This window comes from Eurypyga helias, unplaced genomic scaffold (assembly GCF_000690775.1).
Source record: "Eurypyga helias isolate BGI_N326 unplaced genomic scaffold, ASM69077v1 scaffold18291, whole genome shotgun sequence".
Classification (NCBI taxonomy): domain Eukaryota; kingdom Metazoa; phylum Chordata; class Aves; order Eurypygiformes; family Eurypygidae; genus Eurypyga; species Eurypyga helias.
Window position 1 is genome coordinate 30,598 of NW_010230366.1, and position 22,450 is coordinate 53,047.

At 40.1% G+C, this 22,450-nt stretch overlaps 1 protein-coding gene across 3 annotated transcripts in view; it reads left to right on the top strand.

Annotated features, from left to right (window-relative positions):
• NCOR1 (nuclear receptor corepressor 1) overlaps positions 1-22,450 on the top strand; it is a 56,360-nt gene that overhangs the window by 16,964 nt on the left and 16,946 nt on the right. For 2 of the 3 annotated variants that reach the window (XM_010160719.1, XM_010160717.1), the window contains 15 exons: positions 308-409; positions 5,972-6,102; positions 6,548-6,765; positions 8,387-8,449; positions 9,094-9,233; positions 9,949-10,075; positions 11,463-12,018; positions 13,718-13,847; positions 14,128-14,323; positions 17,798-17,958; positions 18,345-18,465; positions 18,560-18,661; positions 19,490-19,587; positions 20,430-20,598; positions 20,977-21,117. In XM_010160719.1, the coding sequence (XP_010159021.1) occupies positions 308-409; positions 5,972-6,102; positions 6,548-6,765; positions 8,387-8,449; positions 9,094-9,233; positions 9,949-10,075; positions 11,463-12,018; positions 13,718-13,847; positions 14,128-14,323; positions 17,798-17,958; positions 18,345-18,465; positions 18,560-18,661; positions 19,490-19,587; positions 20,430-20,598; positions 20,977-21,117 (2,455 nt within the window). The remainder of the gene's footprint in view (positions 1-307; positions 410-5,971; positions 6,103-6,547; positions 6,766-8,386; positions 8,450-9,093; positions 9,234-9,948; positions 10,076-11,462; positions 12,019-13,717; positions 13,848-14,127; positions 14,324-17,797; positions 17,959-18,344; positions 18,466-18,559; positions 18,662-19,489; positions 19,588-20,429; positions 20,599-20,976; positions 21,118-22,450) is intronic. The other variant, XM_010160716.1, reaches the window with a different exon arrangement.

Sequence of the window (22,450 nt, forward strand, 5' to 3'; positions counted from 1 at the left end):
ATACACACAGCTGTTATGGTAAATAGCAGCTTTCAAACTTGCAAATTTTCTATTATAGAGTAAATCATGCAGGCTGAAGTACCTGAGGGATGATATAAATACATGAGACTTGCATTTAACACTATAATTTTATGCATAGTTGTATTGTTATGTTTGTGTGTGAATTCACTTCCCTGCTGAGCAAACAAACCTAGTAAGAGGTTTATTTCAGTCTAGGGGATGAATAGTTTAAGTAGGGAGAAATTAAATACTAAGACCATATTTTTAATAGCAGTTAAACCTAATTTCTTTTTCTTTTTCACTTTAGAATGTTCCTGACTGTGTATTATATTATTATTTGACCAAGAAAAATGAAAATTATAAAGCCCTCGTGCGAAGGAATTATGGGAAACGCAGAGGAAGAAACCAGGTATCTTAAATTTGTCACTTGAATATTGTTATTTCATTGTTTCTTATTTACAGCTGTCTTGCTCTCTGATATAGCAAGTATATTATATACATGAAGGGAAGGAAAAAAGGAAAAATAATTATCTTTACTCATTTTTTGACTTTATTAAACGTAAGGAATGCCATCTCAAGGGTGTTTTCTTTTTAATTCTATGGAATATCTTCTTCCTTTGCCCATTTGTGTTTTGTTTTTGTTCTTTTTTTATATGACGATTACTTTTGAGAACCCTGCCAGCGACACTGAAGTCAAAGCCATCATTAAATCCTTTGTTGGAGCCAACAGAAATTAGGTTTAGCAGTGGAAAATAGCTAATCGCTTTGTAATGTCGATGTTTGTCAAAAAGCAGAAATTAATAGTGATCTTTTATTTGGTGGTCAGGCTCAAAGTCAAACTGGAACTTAATAACAAGAAGAAAGAGACCAATTTAATGCATGCAAAGAAAAAATTCTGCTGATTCAAGAAGTATTCTTTGGGAAGGTTTTGGAGTCTTTGGGGGGAGAAAGAACAGCATATTGTGTACAAATATTATATAAATATGTTTGCTGGGCTACCGGGGTTAATATGGATATTGGAAAACAAACAAAAAAACCCAAAAGCTAAGAAACTTGGGGCCTTTTTTCTTCCCCATAAGAAATCGGGAGGAATGCTGTGTGTTAACTGACCATGTTACCTGCTCTTCCCATTCTGATTTCCCCTTGCATCTTACGGGTATTTGGGAAGTACTGAAAACAGAAGGAAAGATACGTCAATGACGAGGTTAGGAAAGAAGGTCATACATGAAATACAGTACGTGAGCAGAGTGTTGGAAGTAACAGTGAAGCCTGCAGGTGTGTTGAGTTTGTATCCTTAAAATAAATGTAACAGCTGGAAACCAGCGTAGATAGAATGTGCTGAAGAAATACCCAGTGCTTTGTTGGAACTGAGATGGGGCAGGAGGGGAAGGGCCTCTCAAACTCAGGGTTTTAGAAATTCGTAGACCTTAAATTCTGAGGAGTTGTGGGTTATTGGGTTTAGTCACATCTCATCAGCAGTGCTGAAAACAAGAATTATTGAGACTTTGAGGTCATGTGACTGCACTAATAAATCTGTATTGAAATGCGAAACAGCCAATTAAGTAAATACTACACTTCAGGATACCTGATTCCTCTTTTCTGATAATGTGAATTGTCTGAGAGTCCCAGCAAATGTATTTTTTATACATACAAGAAAATAGCTGCAAATGGCTTCAGTTGCTAAGTTGGTCGTATTCACTAAAACAGTCATCGTGTTGTGCTTCCATGGTGCTGTTGTACTTAAACCTTGTAAATTACAGTCTGGTGTTCTGAGAGAAGAGACCGTGTCACAGAAGACTGACTTGTTTGTACCACATAAATTATGGATTGTTAGGATAAGGTCATTTGCATTATGCACAGGATTTAGTTAGAGCTTCTACTTTGACTAATTGCGAACTGCTGTGATGGGAGAAAATACTGGAGATATCCTGTATTTGCAGAACTTCTGCTTCACCTTCTAAGCCTAATAATGCTTTTTAATAGGAAAAGTGTATTGTGTGACTCATGATGGTGAAAGATTCCAATTAAAGTGCGGAGGTATGGCAGCTACAAAGAAGATGGAAATAAGAGATTTGTCCAAAATGTAGACAATCGTGGTGGGCACTAACCGCAGATAATGCTGCTGTTTTAAATGGCTCGGTTTCATATCCCAGTATAAAATGAGGTTGGTGTGATCATAGGAAGCGTGCACGTGCTGAGCAGCATCTTTGCCGTGCGCTGTTCTTCTGCAGCGATGAGGAGAGGTGACGGGACAAAACGCAGTGATGAGGAGAGGTGACGGGACAAAACTGGCTCAAGCTGTAATGCAGTGGAACTGTAACTTTTGAGATATTCAGAAGACCACAGCTGTGTATTTCAATGTCTTTCATTGTTAAACATTAGAATATTGGAACTGGTAGGATTCAAAATCTGGATGGATTTCTCAGTCCGTAAATTATTTGCTTTCCTTGGATAATGCGTATAAACTAGGGAGATTTTTATTACAGCCCTGTACACAAGGGCATAGATGTGTGGAGTTAGCTCGCTATGAAAGGAGACCCAAGGTGCTCTGCCTGGCTTTGTAACTGCTCCTCGGAATACTGATTTCTCTGTGGGTAACTAAATGTGTGAGCTGAAGCACTGAAGCTGCTGCAGTGGTTTGTCCAACTCAAATTAGGTTCTCTTTGAATTTTAGCAGAGTTGTAGGTCTTAATTCCTAGTTATTGATCCACGTGAAGAACTACAGCAGTTCACTAAGCTTTGGCAACTGCTAGAGTTAATGTGTGCTCTGTGTTAGGGGTGCAGGTACGTGTCAGTCTTTGTAGACCTGAAGGATGTTGAGGTATATTTGCAAACTCGGGGAAATACTCTAAACATTCTAAAAGGGAAAATTTTACCATTTCTGGAAGTTTAAATTCAGAAGTGTTGTAGTCAGTGTGTTTAGTAACGCTGTAGTAAGGAATTACGTGGTACCAAAAATCATATTCGTATTTCTTGATTTTATTAATGATTAATTAGCAACATCTCTGACAGCTAGTAAAAAGGAACTTGAGTGTTGTACTGCCCCGCTTGCCAGAACTTTTATCTTAGAGTTGCAGAATGCAATCCATCCCCCTTCTCCCTCCCACATCCCAGCTTTGTTTGAAGCTGGTATTTTTCGTGTCTCTGAGTAGCAACCTGAAACTTCCTTGCTGATTGGCAAACACAAATCATGGAAGATTTATGATGTGCTCCAAGATGGGCTTATGCCAGTAACAGGTGCTTCAGTCTAAACTCTTCATAGTTCATATATTTTTGTAAATGGGAAGGCAAGCAAATGGAATATTGCAGTGGAGAAGCTATTAATCATGGTAATGATGTTGGAATCCTTCAGAGAATGGAGCGAGTACAACTTGACTCAAGTTTCAGTGTGGGGGCTTTTACTTTAGAGAAGCTGAATGCTAAATTAGAGCATGTCAAGAGATGTACGACGTATTGAATTCCGATAAGTTTTTGGCCTCAAATGGCCCTAGAAAGGACTTTTTTATAAAATGCTGTCTGAACTGTTGCAGAATGCTCGTAGAGGCAACTTGACAAGGGTGTTTTAAACCAAATGTGACGTTTAAAATGAAGAGCAGGTTTTTAACATAGTGTTAGAAGGAAGCGTGGCTAGATTTTGCTTTCACCTCGATGACAGCCAATTCCTTAAATAACCCATTGAAAGGAGGTTCTTGGAGGAGAGTGTTTCACTGCCATTTGGTAGCGGGGCGGTAGTGGGGAAGGGCTGTGTTTCTGCGGTGTAGCTGCCTGCTCAGCAGTAAGGCAGGGCTGCGGATCGAGCCGTGTGCCTTCGGAGCAGGTGGTGCAGTCCGGTGATCTGACTAGACAGAAATTTGCTGTATGTCTGGGACGGCCAATCGAGCCCAGCTCGGTGGGGATTACCTTGGGTGACCCCGGGGAGATTAGAAGGTTGTATATGAGATGGGCAACTCTGCTGTAGGCAGCTTAAGTGGTAGAATGACACAATTTCCTGGAATAAACACGTTGCTGGGTCAGGCAGCCTCTGCTAAAGAGCTGTGTGATGTCGGTGCTGGTGTGGTTTTTGTCCTTTTGAATCGTACCCTGAGTTCAAGCCCGTCCCCTTGCCTGGATAGTAAAAGTTTTAATCAGCAGATGAATGTGCAGGTACGTCGCTGACCGAGGCTTCGACTGTTTTAAGGTTTGTGTTTAACCTGCACTTGACCTATTGATTATGCCTGTTAAATAAATTCACTGTGAAATAGAGAATCCTGTTATTTACACCGTGTGATGTTAAGTTAGCCAGGCAGAAGAACAGAGGATTTTCAGCAGCTGTTTTGTAAATAGATTATGTGTAAAATAATATTTTATTTCTTTACATCTGAAAATGCAGTTTTTACTGCTTGCTTTTGAGGCTGATTTATCTAGCAGAATGGAAATAATTTATCTTGGCACATCTCTCTGACATCTTGCTTGAAGGAAGTTTTTGCATAACCATGTAATGCCAGCCCTGTAAATGCTAATAATTTGCAGCAAGGATGATAGTGTTTGGGTTTTCTGCTCCAGTTCACATTATTAAAATGTCAAAAACAAGTCCTTTTTTTAACTGTTTCCAGCCTCAGTTTTGTTACGGGAACAGTGACACCTGCTGCTACGCTTACAGGAAGGTTGTTCCCTCTGTAAAAAAGAAAAGCCTGTTTGGGCAGTTTTTCAATGGACTGTAAAATATGAGTTAGGGAAATCCTAGAACAGCAATCTTGGAGATGTCTGTCCTTGTCTGGTCATGAATTGCCAAGCGTACTTTCGTTTATTTGTTTGAAAAGGTAGAGTTATATAAATATTACATGTATTTTGCTTTGTGAAGTTGACTTGCTGAGTCCAACCTCAGTAAGGAACGGGTCGGTTCTGCACAGACCCAATTTGAGTGGAGAGCATCTGGGTGTTGCAGTTCTGCCAAGTGGGTGACTGAGGGGGGTTATTTAAGCCATTCAAACCCCTTCAGTGTAAACTTCTGTGAGTGGTTCCCTCTGTGTGGCCATATCCGACACCCCACCCTCGCTTACATTCCATAGTTTCTCATGAAAAGATATTTAAGGCAGAATTTAAACTGTAATGATGCATTGTAAATAAACTAGTGCATTTTCAGTGTGAGTGGGCAATTTGGATTATGATCTAGATGCCTGATGTAAGTTGCTGGCTTTGGAGGCCCATTGGGAGAATCCATTCATTTGCTGTTCGCTTCCTGTAAGGAGTCTGAGAATTTGGGGAGTGAGTAACGTGATTTATTTAGTGGCAGCCAACTACTGCTTGGTATTTTAGCCTGGAGAGAAAGGAATTTGCAGGCGAGCTATGGACCCAGAAATTCAGCAGCGTTGGAAAGTGAGATGTTTTGGCTCTGTGCAGATACATCATTGTGGATGGCAAAAAGCAGTATTTAGGCTCCTAAATGTATTTAGGGAGGATAACAACACTAAAACTTAAGGAAATATTTTCTGTAGTCGCATTTGAAGGGTATTTTCTGATGCTTTTTTTTTTTTCCTCTGTATGAGCAGTGTCATTTTTCTAATGCTTCCTTAAAACATCACAGGATATGTGGCTTGTCTAATATTAGGCCACCTCTAACAGTGGAATCAGACAGGGGATGCCAAGGATAATTTATTTTTTGTGTGGGATGAGGAATAGAAAAAACAAAGTCACAGATTTTTCTTACATTTTTTAGATTTTTTTTTTTTTTTTTTAAAAAGCAGCTGTAAAGGCCCGTGCTGGTCATTCTGTGTGATCACGTTAAGTAAGAGAAATGCCTTCCATTGATTCCTGGGTGAAGCAGTTTGTATCTTCTGGAAAGTTTAAGTCAAATTTCCATGCTTTCTGAAATGAGATAGCCGTGCACATGCTAGTCATCTGGATTGCTGTGAAAGTGTGCTGCTCTGAGTACAAGTTGCTGCAGCTTTGTATGATCAAGTTGTTATAATCTGAAAATCCCATTTCATTTCAGCAACAAATTGCTCGTCCTTCTCAAGAGGAAAAGGTAGAAGAAAAGGTAGAAGAGGAAAAAGCAGAAAAAGCAGAGAAAAAAGAGGAGGAAAAGAAAGATGAGGAGGAAAAGGATGAGAAGGAGGAATCTAAGTAAGTATATGTACTGAAAATGAATGAGTTCATTCTGGGTTGCATTAGGCTGATGGTCAGCTGTGGACTGAAAACTGCTCCTGTTTAGGTTAGCTTTTGTGCCTTAAACAATTTTTGAACATACCATTTCCTCTGTCTTGCTGAACTGATAATACAGGTGGAAAAAGCCCTGGGATTGTATTTTTGCACATGTAATAATTTTCATATCTTTTTTGGTTTGGATTTTTTTGGTGTTTTCATGTTTTCTTTGAAGTTGATAACATGTATCTATGTTATCCTCTAGCAACTCTAAATCGTGGGCAGTGCATGAAGTCTGTTTCACTAAGGGCGTCTTTTGGGTTTGTGGGGTTTTGTGGGGGTTTGGTGTTTTTTCTTTTTACATTGATATTCAGGAATATCTAATGGCTGTCTGAATGTGACTCAATTATATTTTAACTATTCTCAGAGAGAATACCAAAGAAAAGGACAAAACTGAAGTTGCACCAGAGGAAACAGAGGAAAGGGAGCAGGCCACTCCTAGGGGCCGAAAAACTGCCAATAGTCAAGGTCGTCGCAAGGGCAGAATCACCAGATCGATGACAAATGAAGCAGCACAGGCAAATGCTGCTGCAGCTGCAGCCACTGAAGAACCACCACCGCCTCTTCCACCCCCACCAGAACCTTGTGAGTAGCGTTTATAGGACACCTGGGGACCCATCTGGTCATCAGGCTCTTCACTGCCACAAGGCTGTTTGCTGTGCATGCAGTGCACCGGGGTTTTTCTTTATTAGTATTACACCTTTATTCTGAGGCCTGGTGTAATTTTGTGTCTGTGTGGTGCTGTTAAACTTCACGAGTGTAGCTTCATGAATAGTTTATATGTAATCATACGATTGTCCTAGAACCGTGTGGAGACAAAAAAAAGGCAGCTCAACCTTTCTGTGATAACTTTTTCTCTCATTGCAGGGTTAACGATGGTTCTGTAGAGATCCAAATGCCTTTGACACAGATTGACTTACAGGCTGTAGCTCACAGAGGTTATTGTTAAATAAGTAGGCCTGATATTTGAGTACTTTGGGGAGTTTCGTAATCTGAAATAGATCCTAGCAAGTTGTTTTTGTTGTTCCTGCGTTAGATGGCAAGAGAGTTCTTTAAAATGATATGTTCCTTTTTTGGCACATATGGTTAGAAAAGACCACGCTGTCTCTGGCTGCATTTCTGAAAAGGTTGACATAGCTTGTGGTAGTGCAGAAATGCTGGCAAACAGAATACTTTGTGGCTAGTAAATAATTATCCAGGACGGCAGGGCAGGTTTTTTTTCATGCAGTGCTCTGCTGTGGCAGTTTGTTGCTCCCAGCTCTTAACTCGTAGTTACTGCAGCTGCCATTCGAGAACTTGTAACAGTTCTTGTGTCGCTCAAATATTCTGCGTATCCCAAAGAGCAGAGTAAGTGGGCAAATTAGTTTTCGTTTAACTGTAAACATCAGCTGGTGATAGGTTTCTTGATGTGGTGGCTTTTTGTCAGCAGCCAGACTAAGGCACTATTGGGTTTTAATTTTGGTTTTGGTTTTTTGAAGCTGTTTTTGCATGGTTTTCTGGAAAATCCAGAATAGCTGTTCAGCGGATCAAATACTTTGTAGTGTCCTACTTTGTTTGTTAACGAGTTTTGGAAGGGTCAATGTTGCATGCTCTTTGTAATGGCAGATTTTATGAAAGAAAATGGAGGCTGTTGCAGGTTAATGCCATTCAGAAATCTGAACAGAATGATAGCAAATCCAGAGACATGAATGAAGAGGATTTTGCATTGAATCATACTCAAAACCACGTTTTCTGCGTGGTTTTACTTACTGGGGTTTCGTTTTCTTTTATCTTTCTCTGTCTAGTAGGAGATTCGGTGAGTACAAGAGTAGATTTCTAGATACCCACTAATCAATAAAGAACCATTTCAGTCCTTTCCACGGCAGTCAGGGAAATAAACGGAGGTAGATTATAGCATGTTGAATTGCTGCTTTAAGTAGTTGTTGGTAAATGCTGACAGTTTTAGGGGTAAATATGTCTAAGTTACAAGTCAGCCTTGACAGATAATCACAGTTTTGTAGGCAGAATAGTCTTGAACAGTTTGCTCTGCCAAGACTGTGGTGGTTCCTGCTGGATCTCTGATTTGGTTTAATAGAGACTGACTACTTCCCACTGGCAGTGACTTGCACAAGCCTTAATGCAAATAGATCAGTTGACTGTGGTATCCATGATTGGTGCCATAATAGTCAATCCAGGTCTTTGATCAGTGTCTTTGTTTCTCCTTCAGCTTCTACAGAGCCTGTGGAGACATCCCGCTGGACAGAAGAAGAAATGGAAGTTGCTAAGAAAGGTAAACCTTGTGAAGCTTTTGACTGACTACTGAATACTTGTATTTACAAAATTATAACAATTTACTGAATATAGGAGCTGTGACTTTTGCAACATCATGCTGTATGAATAACTTGGGAAAAAAAGGCAAGCCTTTTTAACAGACAAAATCATTTTTTTGAGACTCATGTTGACTTTGTTCATATGGGCTACTTAGAACTGTTTGACGTTGTACTTAGTGCACGGAAGTCTGTGAAACAGATGGAAAGGGGGGGTGTCATATGTAAATTTTCAAAAGAGTGTGTTTATAAGTTACAAAAATTCCTTTTGTATAAGACACTTTTCATAGAAAAGCAAATGTAGTTTATAACTTGGCATTTGACAGACACTGTTCTCTGCAAATTTTGTATATAAAATCAATATTTTAGCAGATGCATTACACATTAGCAACAGCAGAGAGTTACATTTGAAGGCTTTATAAGCAGACCTTTGGGTTGACACAGCTTTTTTTCACCCCATAAGTAATCAAATACATTGTCATAGTGAGAGTTCTCTTAAGAACAGCAGTACTTCTGTAACTTACCTTCCCATAGATGTTCCATTTTTTTGGCTTTGGATAGCTAATTATTTATCATATGAAATATTGTTTCTTGTTTGTTTGAACAGGCCTAGTGGAACATGGACGAAACTGGGCAGCAATTGCCAAAATGGTTGGGACGAAAAGTGAAGCTCAGTGCAAGAACTTCTACTTCAACTATAAAAGGAGACACAATCTGGACAGCCTTCTCCAACAGCACAAACAGAAGGTAGGTGCAGTGGCATTGAGTGTTTTGCAGGGGAAAGCCTAGCATCTTTCTGAAGTCATTCATCACACTTCACTGTTTTGCAACCACCGCTTATTTCCTTTTCTACTTGTTTTTGTGCTGTGACATAAATCTCCTAGAAAAGGTGGCTGATGCTCACTGGCCTGTGATACTAATCACTTCTTGCTTTAAAATGCAATTTCTATCAGAACACTCGAGCCTGAAGAGTTCCTTAGTGCGCTGACAAGCGCGTTCCTTATCAGTACACCAGCAACGATAAAGGTTTAGGTCATCGCTTTAGAACAGTTACCTTGAAACACAATAAGCACTAACCTTACAAAACAGAGCAAGAGAATTGGTAGAAGACCAGGAACTGAAAACTTTGGGACATCTAGAGTACAATCCTGAGTGTTGGAATGCTCTAAACTGCAGTTTTATCCTGGTCTTCTGTCAGGATAGTGAAGCGCATCAGTGTCTGTCTTTGCTGCAGTACTTCTGTTGTCCCCCAAACTTAATCTTGAGACAGTGGTTTGTTCCCAAACTTAGTTTGTTCAGGAGCAGCAAAAGCTGGCCTGAAGTGGAAAGCGTTAAATGAATCTGTGCTAAACAGGTATTCTCTGCCTTTCATTTCAACCTCAGATTGATAAATTAGAGTGCATGTAAAAGGAAATAATACTGTCAGATTTTCAGTACAGTGTAAATGCTGTGTCTTTATCAGTCTTCGCGAAGGCCCCGTGAGGAACGAGATGTGTCGCAGTGTGAGAGCGTAGCTTCGACTGTGTCGGCTCAGGAGGATGAAGATATTGAAGCATCTAATGAAGAAGAGAATCCAGAAGACAGTGAAGGTAACTTTTCGGGGAAGGGAACTTGTGTGTGCACAGAAAGGATCCTATGTTTTGGGCCAATTAATGCTCAGACTGCTGTGTTCCAGTTGATAATGTAGCACTCAGACTATGTTTCAGTTGGATTTTAGCAATTGGAACTCACTGGAGGGGCAAAAAAGAATTTTTAGTATGGAGCAGCCTTAAGATGTTATTGCTTAGTATTTTGAGATGCTTTGACTATGCTGTCTTCTAGAGGGTAAACAGACAGCACCTGATCAAAATACTTCTGCGTGGTGAAACAGGTTGAATCAAAGATATGTAACCTTTGCCACTTGATAGTCTCAGTAAAGCTTCAGACAGGCAAATTTAAGTATTGTGTTGGTTGCAACTGCTACCAATTACAAGCACTCAGCACCGGTCAGTCTTGGCCAGCGTTTTGTGGAGCTGTAAGCAATAGAATTCATAAACAATGAATGAGAGAATATGGCTGAGTGCTGGGGATTTGGGTTGTTGAGGGTTTTCTTTAAGTTTCAGGGTGTGTGTGCAATTCAGCAAATTGTCCATTTCTGTAAGTCAGAATCACTTGTTTTACAGTAGGTAGTTTAAAATGGATGGATCTTCATTGCACCCAGTTGTTTGACAAATGCTGTTAAAATATTGATGTCCTTCTAAGGAATGAAGATTCTTATCGGAAGATAAGGCTTGAATATAACATCTGTGTTCTCAATGTTGCCATAGCTTTTCATAAATGTGTTTATTTCTCTAAGAGCTATTTATAATGGAGTTCATGAACTGGGCTGAGAAGACAAGGAAGGTTCTTTACTGCAAGAACCTATACCCTTCTGTAACTGGTATTCAGCTGTTGATGCTGTTTACACCTTTCACAGAGTGTAAAAATGAGTTTTCAGGAAAACAGTGCTTCACAACACAAAGGACGTAAACTAGAACTGTTAACTTACAGCAAGAATTGCAGTTCAACATGTCAATAAAATGCGACAGATTTTCGCGTAAAATCAGTGCTTTGCCATTTCTGCCAGTGATGTCTCTGCGACGCGTTAATTTAAGGCATTACAGCTGCGCCTTCGGTACTGTGAATGTTGACACTAATCTTGTAATAGAGCTGCATCATATATTGAAGTACCAATCTCTGACATATGCACGAGGGTTTACTTGGCTGGCTGTAAGATCAGAGACAGCTAAGTGGTCTTGTTCCTGTAATTCCAGCCTCCCTCTTTAACCTGCACCTGTTGATTTTTGGTGACTCTCCCTTTGTGAGTCAGTTCTTCAGGGCATTTGTGTTGTGTTTTGGGACAGCAGACCCAGATTTGATTATTCTAAAGAAGCAGTTCATCAAAGCCTAGTTAGATTTCATTAACACTGAACTTTTATGCTAAAATATTATTTTCAGGTGCTGAAAATAGTTCTGATACAGAAAGTGCTCCATCTCCAACTCCAGCAGAACCTGCTAAGCCAAGTGAAGAAACTCCACCTGAGAGCGCTGCTTCGAAAGTAACCACTGAGGCGACAGCAGAGCAAGAATCTACCATTAAACCTGCCACCAGCATGTCTCCCTCCTTAACAACCCAAAATGTATCAACAGCTGAAAGTCAGAACCCTGAGCCACAGGTTAAGGAAGAAATAAACAATGAGGCAGAGGAACCTATGGAGGTTGACAGTAGAAGCCATCCAGTTGAAGCTAAGCCTGTGATTACTCTTCCAGTGCATACCAAAGTAGAACCTGTAGAGACTGAAATGAGGCTACCAGAGAATATTCAAGTGAAAATAGAGAGTGATGCCAAAGAGAGAGAGATGGAGAAACCCAAGGAAAAGTCAGAACCGGAGGAAATGGACTACAGTCTGTCACAGCAAGTTAATACAGCAAGACAAGAATCCCACTCAGATAATGATTCAAGTGCCACCTGTAGTGCTGATGAGGAGGTTGATGGAGAGCCTGAGAGACAAGGGTGAGTTTGTTTAGCATTCAAATATTCCTGTCTTTCAGAAGTTCTTTAAAAATTGGTTTTACTTCACAGGGTTCCAAAACCTGTTATCAGTAGTGACATTTTTGGTGTGAGTTTCTACTAAGAGTCTCTGCTGGAAGTGCAACAGAGAGAAATGTTAATTTAAAATTTTGATGAAAAGCCAAAAGAAGGGTCTTCTAAGGCAGGGTAAAACAAAATTCCATGGTGATAGGCTGACTAAGTAGATAGGAAACTAGCACAGCTACTTGAAAAGCTAGAGAATGAGGGAAATCAAGCCATTTGGGATCTGTTTAGAGAATGGGAGTTGTGCTAAACAGCTGTCTGGGAAGGAGAGCAGCTTAGTGAAACAATGAAAATTTCCCAAAGCAAGGAAAGGGATTCAAGATGCTCCTGGCATGAGTTCCCATGTTAAGTAGTTCTGTTAAGTGTGATTGGTTAGTGTGGGATAGTAAGTGGGCTCTCCATTCCCTTTAATGAGAAACTATTTGAAAGTAGATACAGAAATTCGGAGATGGAGTTGTTTTAATGGATTTTGCTCTCATAAACTCAGTTTAATAGAATGCATCCAAAACACCTTGAATTTGATAAACAGCCTGAATATATCTTTTAGTAGGAGTTGAAACTTGCTTTTAAAAAATAATAGTCTAGGGGCATGAAATATTGATATTTTAGTTAGTTTTTAACATTTCACGTTTATTTGCTTGTATAACCTTGAGAGTCCTGTACCCAGTTACTGTCATCGAACCATGTTCTGTCGGTCAGTAGAATCTCTTGAAGGCTGTTAATAATCAAGTAGTGGAAGTATTTCTCACTCTTATCAGTCAGTGTCCGTAAACTAACGGGTGAGCGTCCTGGGAAATGGATGACTTCTTTCTCCAAAGCGTACCAAGTCTTCATGCAAATGCCAGTTCCTGGGAGCTTGGCCCTAAACACTGGCTAACCCACACGAGTGTACAGGGCTTTGAATAGGCAAAGCTGCATGTCTTTGGAACCATTTTGTGTTTTGGGGGACGGCTGATACCACTGATGGTATTTCAAGTGTTTTTGGTGTTATGTTGGTGTGATTCCTGTGTAACCACAGCGCAGCATCGGAGCCAGTGCCCTCTCCCTCCCAGTGGTCTTAATATACGCACAGTACCAAGGATAGACGTTAAATGTCAAAAGTATCCAGTGTCATTCTTCTGCATGTGGTTTTTGGAAGAGTACAGTTGATGGTGTTGCTGCGCTTTCTCGCCGCTTCGACATCATCTTTCTACTTCACAAATATATTAGCGTCCAGGTGAAAGCAGTCTATTGAATGCTACTGTTTGTTTATGAATATGAATATATCTAGTGGTTCCTATCTGTTTTTTTCAAAGGATTCTTTATAAAAGGAACGCTGCGTCCTTGCAGTACTGTGCATATAGAAACAGCATACATTCATTTCTGGTATTGGAGAGGAGAGTCTGAACACTACTTTTGGTATTTCTGCCATTATAAAAATACAGAAGCATCTGTTGCCTTTTCTACCAGAAGTGCAGTGGGAAAAACACAACATGATTCTTATTTTTCAGCTATCTGTTCAGTGTCTTAAATGTGTTGTTTTTTTGAAGTTGAGAGACATACTTTTGCCTTTTTTTTTTTTTAAACAATATTTAATCTTGGTCTTGTTGATATTTTTCTCTTCTATCTCCTTTTCCAGTATCTTCAGCAGGGAGTCGAAGCCCTCACTATTAAATCCCACTGGGTCAATACTGGTATCATCCACAATAAAGCAAGGGCCGATGGACCTGCAACAGCTTCACCACCGAGCTGCTGTCATACCACCTATGGTATGGGGTGTTTTAAGTGATGTTTGAAGGAGTATCTGTTGTCCCTAAAACTAGTTGCAACACTAACACGGCAAAAAATAGTGGAACAAATTCAGAAATGTATCGTTTGCTTTACTTTTGAGGGGTTAAGTATACACAAATATCCAAGTAATAGTTTAAAAACAGGTGAAATGCTTATACGTGAACTACAGCCACTGCAGGGGAGGCATTGAGCAAGGTAGTTGATTTAGTAAGTGCCTGTATTAATGTACCTGATGTTAACACCTTCCCATCCCCGCAGGTTTCTTGCAGTCCCTGTACTGTTCCTGTTGGAACACCAGTGAGTGGTTATGCGCTCTATCAACGGCACATTAAGGCCATGCATGAGTCGGCACTGTTGGAGGAGCAGCGCCAGAGGCAAGAGCAGCTGGATATGGAGTATCGAAGTGCTGTAAGCCCTTGTGGTACTTCCAAGAGCCCTAATGTTGAGTGGGAAGGTAGGCATTTTCACATCTGTCATGGAAATAATCCTGCGCTTTATGTCTGCGTCTTAACACTGCTGCCTCGTTTAAGAAGGAAAGTTCAGTGTACTGATAATGAACTACTGGGATTGAAGGATCCTGTCTGCTCTACAGATCCTGCTGTGGTTACAGTGTTGGGAGAACTACCTTGTAGCCTACTTAGATAGGGCAGAAAAACTGGCTGCATTTAGGTGAAATCCAAAAATGCGTTGTTCCTACAGAGAGAGATTCAGAAAGATCGGATGTGCAGGTGAGAGGACCCAGATACCTGCATGTTCAGGGGGATCCCCTTTCTGAAGCTTAAGGTAAAGGTGGGAGGAATATGAGTACAATTGAGAGGAGTGTTACTGCACTGGAGTACGTACATGGACATTGAGCCCCCGAGTAGGGCACGCAGGTATGGTGGAACTGTCGTGCTCTAGCCGGTCTGTCTGCAGAAGGGCTGTGTGATAGGTTTTTGCTCTCGGAAATTTGATGGTTAGTTGGTTTTGTGTATATAGAGGATACTCAGAGGCAGGGTTTGATCTGAACTCTGGGATCTGGACCTGTGTTTCCAGGATGTGGCTCCTAGTGTGATCTTCAGTACAGAACCTGTCAAGGCGACTTAATAAGGACATGTCTGTTAGTGTGGCTGTTTGTGGGAGAGCGATTCAGATGGACACTGTGTGTCACATCATCCAAGTTGCTGCATAAGAGCCAAAGGATGCATTTGGTAGCTTTAATTAGACATTCATATTGTGCTTTCTCTCTGTGTATATTTGCTATATTTTCATTTTTTGAACGGCAGCTATTTTAGTTCTATCAACAGCCTGCAAATTGCAACCAGCTTAGCAGAAGATTGCCTTTTTTGTGCAAGAAAAGCCTATCCTATGGGATGGATAAAATGTGTCACGTTTACCTCAGCTTTCCTTACAAGAAAAAGAATAGGTCCACAAAGTGTACGTTGTAACAGGGAGATAAACCCAGTGAGATTAATGTGCTGGATGTTACAATGTTAGTTTGTGTTGCTACTGCTGTGGAGACAACAGAAACCACGCACAAGGATATAAAAGCTGAAAATATGGAACTATGCGACTGTGATGCTATCGTGTTCTTTGAAATTTGAGTATTCTGTATTTAATATGCATAACAATTTTAACTTACGTTATAAAAATGCTTCGCCTTAATTACTTTTACCCAAGTAAAATGAAAGAAACTTAACAGGCAAAAAAAATGGTTATAGTGGTGAGAAGAGAGCTTGTAGATTTGTGGAGGGGAGGGTACGATTGTGGTTTTTGGAACTTGCTTCTTTAGGTGGAAAGTCTGGGGTTGCTTAAAAGCACCGTGTAACTGAAATACTACCTGAATAACTCTTGGCGTTGGCGGTATGGTGCTATGAAGTGTGGGAAAGTTCTGGGGTGAAGGCTCTGCCAGCAAAAATCAAGGTGGTTATTGAGGCAGAGAGGGAGGGGTAACGTGGTTAGTGTCCAGGCTTGTAGGACCCAGTTACATCTTAATCTGAAAAACAGAGGGGCTGAGATGTCGTTAGGCCGTTAGGACAGCTACTTCCTGAGACACACTGTGCATGTGGAGCTTGCCCACCAGCTGCTGTGGGCAGCAGAGCCCGCAGGCTGTTTGAAATCTTGCATTGCTGCACTGGAACACAGCCTGTCTTGGGGGGCATCTTGTCAGCCTAAAGGGCCTGCTGTTGAACTGGCTTATGACAGCCTACACAATACTGTGCCATGAAATAAAATAGTAAAAATGCTTTAGAAAGCTCTTAGGGGATGACGAGTGCCATCTTTCTTTGACTACAGAGGTTAAAGATGTAATTTCACAGCTGCTTGTTCGGGCTTGTAATTTTGAATCCTTAAATTGTTCATTGCCAAGGAAAAGGAATTTGTGAAGCTCTGGTACTGGATTTTTAATTTCCTAAATTCAGTAAAAATATTTTCCCTTTAAACAACATTAATGGGCATTATTGATATTTGAAATTTGTTTTGTAACTTCTCTGACCAACCAAACAAGAAAGGGAGCCTTTTTGTCTGGTGGATTGGCATGTAAACCTGGCTGATGCACGGGATTTGGAAAGGAATCTTCTTTAAATGAAATCCCTTTCAACATTAGAACTTTCACTTAGGACCTAAAGGAACAAGTTACTGGTTTTCACACGTAAAAAGTATGAGGAAGTTTTTCCAAGCTTTGGATATAGAAGTACAGACATAACGTATTAAATTAAGCTGTAACTTAATACTACTTTTTAATGGAAACATTTGTACCTGATGTACCAATTGCACATCTGACATTGAAGTAGGCCCTTTGTTAAAACTGTGCTGTAAACTGGACCTTTTGGCTCTTAATTTCTAATCCAGGGTTCTTCTTTCTAAAAACTTTAACCTTCACAGGAAAACCAGTGGCCTATATGCCCTACGCTGAGGTCAAGCGAGCAATAGAACAGGAGGCACAGGTGCAGAATACAGTGACAAGGTCAGCATCCCCATACAGGCTGTCTCCCAGAGAAGTCAATAAAGCCTCTCCCCAGCCCGATATGAACGCAGCTCGCTATAGTGTCCCACCAGGTAAATATTTTGGTACTTATCACAGCAATAAGCCTTCCCTTGGAAGCTGGACTTATCTGACTTGATGTAATATCAGATTATGGTCTGGACACTTTGTGACTTAACCGAAGAAGGAAATAGATTTTTTTTTTTTTTCTCTGTGTGTGGATGTATATGGACAGTTGGTATTTTTCTAGCTCCAGTGAGGTTATATTTTTGTTCTTTATGGCTGCATCAGCTGCGTACCGTGTATTTTATTAAGCAAATAGCATGATCTAAAAAGTCTTAGAACAGCATAGAGACAAAGTCATCAAGAGTTTATCGGTTCAATACAAATACCATCATATTCATGGGCAGCCTTTATTATGAAGGGGGGAGTTGATGAAAAGGGAAAGCTGCTGCTGTCCTTGGCGTTAGTTTCTGGCTGTAACTGTTTAATATTATAGTCAGAATGTTTTGTAAAACAGTGAAATAACTGACAAATCTTAATTCTGAAGCTTGGATTATTGTTTTTCCCTTCAGAGTGCAATGATGTGCTAAGAAAAGACAAAATCAGGGAAGCTTAGGTTATACTTGACTCAGCTGCATTCCATTTAAATAAGAACTTTCTTTATAAACAGAAAACCAGCAAAAACTTTGAATGTAGCCTGGGCTGTTATTTTTAAAAGCTTCGTTTTCAGAGTCTGCAATTCTACAGTTCAGCTTTTGCCGTTTCTTTTTGAACTTTGATGCGAGGTTAGATACTCTCCATCCAGAGTCTGTGCTCAACAGAGTTGTAAATACAGCAAGATAGATTTGAGTACTGTGAGGCAATTCCCTTCAGAAATTGCCATGTGTCCTGTTTCTGTTCTTCTCTAACAACCAGTAGAGCTGAAGCAGGCTGTAATGTTTAATGTACAATTTTCTCCCCAAGTTCTCCAGCCAGCACCTCACCAAGTAATAACCAATATACCTGAAGGAGTCCGCCTGCCAACAACCAGACCCACCAGACCACCACCACCTCTCATTCCATCCTCCAAAACAAGTGTGCCAGCAGAAAAACCTTCCTTCATCATGGGAGGCTCAATCTCACAAGTAAGAGAATTATTATTTGCAAATCTGGTCTTAGATGAAATTTTAGCCCTCTTGCCAACCTCCAACATCTTGTACTCGGTTGTGTTCACAGCATTAACACTTGACCTATACCTGCCATCTCTAAACATCCAGGAATTACAGGTGCCCTGTGAACTAGAACATGTTGCTGTTATTTATGATTAGTAGCATGGTTGAGGATGTCCAGTTTCAGTGAACTGCAGCTCCAAACTACCAGTGACACCACACCCTGGTGTTCTGCACTTCGATACTTTGCAGTGGTGGACTGTATTTTAAGATAGGATCATAGCAGTATTAGCATTCTCCTTTAAACATAGATGTGAATCTTCATTCCAGAAACAAGAATTAACATATATTTGTTGTTTCAGGGAACACCTGGCACTTACTTAACATCCCATAGTCAAGCTTCCTACACGCAAGAAACTGCAAAGCCATCAGTGGGTTCTATATCTCTTGGGCTGCCAAGGCAGCAGGAGTCAGCCAAATCTGGTAAGAAAAGAAAAGCTGACATGTTGTTATATAGGCTTTTTAATGACTTATAATTAAAGAAAAAACAACTCAACCTTTTTCTTCTTCTGAATAGCTTCCCTGCCCTATATCAAACAAGAAGAATTCTCTCCTAGAAGTCAGAATTCCCAACCCGAGGGACTCCTGGTCAGGGCACAACATGAAAGTGTGGTTCGAGGTAAAGAAAATTGTGCAGATTAAGCAACTTTGTCAGGGCCTGAGGAAACTGAGGGAATTAACTTTTAGAGCACAGACTGCTGAAGTGTTATTTTTTAAGTATTACATGATTAATTTCAGTACCTGAAGGGGCCTACAAGGAAGCTGGGGGGGACTTTTTACAAGGGCCTGTAGTGACAGGACGAGGGGTAACAGGTTTAAACTGAAAGTGGGGAGGTTTAGATAAGGTATCAGGAAAGAATTCTCCCCGGAGCGGGTGGGGAGGCCCTGGAACAGGTTGCCCAGAGAAGCTGTGGATGCCCCATCCCTGGAAGCATCCAAGGCCAGGCTGGATGAGGCTTGGAGCAACCTGATCTGGTGGAAGGTGTCCCTGCCCTTGGCAGGGGGTTGGAACTAGATGATCTTTAAGGTCCTTTCCAACCCAAACCATTCTATAATTCTATGATAATCTCTCCATTTTCTGAGGCTTGTGTATTTGTTACTTCTCCCTCCCATCTGTATGTCTGATTTAAAAGCATTTGTTTCAAGGCATGCCAGTTTTAAAATTAAGTTGCTCACTAGAGCATACACAGAGCAATGAAATATCCAAATGCATCAAAAGAAAAGAAACTAAACACCATGGTTTCACATGCTATAAAAGACTTTTAGTCTGTAAAAGACTGTTAAAAGAGGAAATAGTCTAACTGCTTCAAATGTATGCTGTTACACTGAAATTTTCCCTGGATTTTAGTGTAAACTAACAGTTCTCACTAGAGTTTTTAATTATTTCAAATAGAGTAGCTACTTTTTTTCCCCTTATTTATCAGGATGTCTTCTTATTTCAAATCAGGTACCGCAACGATACAGGAGGGCAGTATAACACGAGGGACTCCCACCAATAAAGTTTCTGTTGAGACCATTCCTTCTTTGAGAGGCTCCATAACTCAGGTATTTTTCCCTGTACTGAGAAGGCTGTAGCAAAACAGTGAATTTGAACTGTAACTGTGAATGTATTTGCATGTCTGAAAAAGGAAATCAATGTTACAGAGTAGGAACTGCCTCAAAAAGAGAAATCTTAATACAATCAGATGGTCACTATTGTTGAAGTCAGCATTACCACGATTTCATCTTCGTGTGTAGGAGTATTTAAACATTTTCAATAAAACCATCAGATCCTTTGATATACCTAACTGAAGGCTGATTAGCAGCTTCCATGAAAATAGCATCACACCTGAGTTCAAATATTAAAATCAACTGTAGCCAGTCTTGAGCAGATGCTGTTTCAAGCCAAAATGGTAAATTAAGCCCTTTTGACTCGTGATTTTTGAAACGCTACTGCTGTGGTTGATTTGGGATCTCTAGTTAGGGAGGGCAATAGTAACAATTCTCCTCTGAGGAGGGTAGGTTTCATTCCTTTGGGTCCTTTGGGTAGAGATAAAACCTAATGACACTGTTAAGTATGTCGTATGTGGTATGGTATTACCAATAGGATAAACCTTCTAGGTCATGAAATACTTCTTTCGTGTTGTACTCCCTAGTCTTCTTTCTGTTTTTCTTTAACAAGGTAGCAAATTGCCTAGAAATAATCTTACTAAAATATAAGTTAAACATCTAACAATAGAGGCAGAAGTTTAAGCCATACTGCTTGATAAAGTAACTGGTCTTCTGGATCTAAAAACGTTGTGGGGTTTGGGTTTTGTTTTGTTTGGGGTTTTTTTCCCCTTGACTGTTCCCTATTCTCTTAAATAAATACGCATGTTCTGAATTATATTTGATTGATTTAAATGCAGGGTACACCAGCTCTGTCCCAGTCTGGCATAGCAGCTGATGCCTTACTGAAGGGAACTATCACCCGGCTAGCTACAGAAGACAGTAGCCCAGAGAAATGCCGAGAGGAAGCTTCAGCCAAAGGCCATGTTATTTATGAAGGCAAAAGTGGGCATATTTTATCCTATGATAGTGAGTATTTTTGTATTCTACCTGATCAAAGTCAAGGCTGCAGCAGGTTCTGTGCTTCTAATCCATAGTTCAAGCATATATTTTATTTTGAAAGGTTCAAAATTAAAATTTTGTATTAATTAGCTGTATTAAAATGAAGTGTATCATTTAACTTTCAACTTCAGTGGAAATACTGATAAATTAGTAACTGTTTGGACAAATATATTTTTTAACAAATCATGAAAAGTCTTTTTAAAGTTGAGATTTAACGTTACAGTGTTATATTGCAGTTGTGGTGTTAAAGTATTCACGACCTGTGGTCTCATTAAATGTAATGCTCGTGTGTCTCTTTTTTTTATTGTCCACATTTCCTAACCACGCTGTTGTAAATCTTGCCAGCTATTAAAAACGTTCGTGAAGGAACAAGGAGTCCAAGAACCGCTCATGAAATTGGTTTGAAGAGAAGCTACGATACAATGGAAGGAAATATAAAGCAAGGAATGTCAATGCGGGATTCTCCAGTGTCTGCACCGCTGGAAGGTAAAAACAGTTTCCAAGGTGTCTCGTGTTTTACCCAAACATTTTGCATTGATGTAAGAGTATTTAGAGTTATTTTATGGAGCCAACTGAAAGAGAAATTAGATTGAAATCTTACACTACTAACCAAATCCATCTAATAACCAATATCATTAAAACACACCGGTGTTTTGGTGGTTTGTTACCATAATTGCAGGTAGTTCAGCTGGCGTTTACTCCTCTAAGTAGATCTGACACGTGTAAGTGACTCTTGACAGTCCCAGTGGGTTGTGACAGAACTCAAACAACACTCATTCATGTGAGCATGGACTCCGTGGACTCACTCATTCAGATAAAATACTGCTGCACGGCCGTGGCAGAGTAACTTGGTGACACATTGACATGGCCTTTTGCATAAACTTAATTATGCCAAGCAGACTTGCACAGCTGCCGTGCCCTGCTTCAGGGCATCCCTAATATTATTTTGACTTACTAACCTGTAATCGAAGACTGCAAAGGTCAAGTCAGGCCATTATATGACTTTTCTGATTGTTTTTTAAAAATACAAACAAAAGAAGTTGTTTCACACCTAAACTCTGGAGTCTTACTCTTTAAGTGTATTTTCTCCCATCTTTGGGTAGCCACAGCTGCCGTGCCCTGCTTCAGGGCATCCCTAATATTATTTTGACTTACTAACCTGTAATCGAAGACTGCAAAGGTCAAGTCAGGCCATTATATGACTTTTCTGATTGTTTTTTAAAAATACAAACAAAAGAAGTTGTTTCACACCTAAACTCTGGAGTCTTACTCTTTAAGTGTATTTTCTCCCATCTTTGGGTAGCCCTTAAAGGCTGTTTTGTTTACCTTTACATCAGATGGAACAGTATGAATAAGAGGTTTCTAGGCTGTAGATAGAAATTCAGTGTTGCCTTTAAGTTGCTGATGCATTTGGCTTGTCGTCTGGGTTATTTTGGCTTATGAAAAGCTGCTCTGATACTTCTATGCTGCTTCTCATCGCTCTGACACATTTTCTGTCCTCAAACTGTGGAAAACTGAGTTCTTTGAGGGGTTTGTTTTAGATTCCTACTATAGGAACAAGAAATTCAGCTCGTTCTAGATGATTCAGTATGAACTTTGATTAATTTGGAGGATGCTGAGGTATATTCTGGGGTGTGTTTATGGCCATTTCCCATCATGAACACCTTTATTGGCTAGGTAAGGAGGCTGGAGTGTAAGATGCAGGCACTGCTTTTGGGACGAGAGTTCAGCTTAATTACAAAAAATACCCTGTGTTTTCAAAATAGGTTAAAACTTGCAACAATGTAATAGCATGAATACTTGAACTGAAAGGTATTTT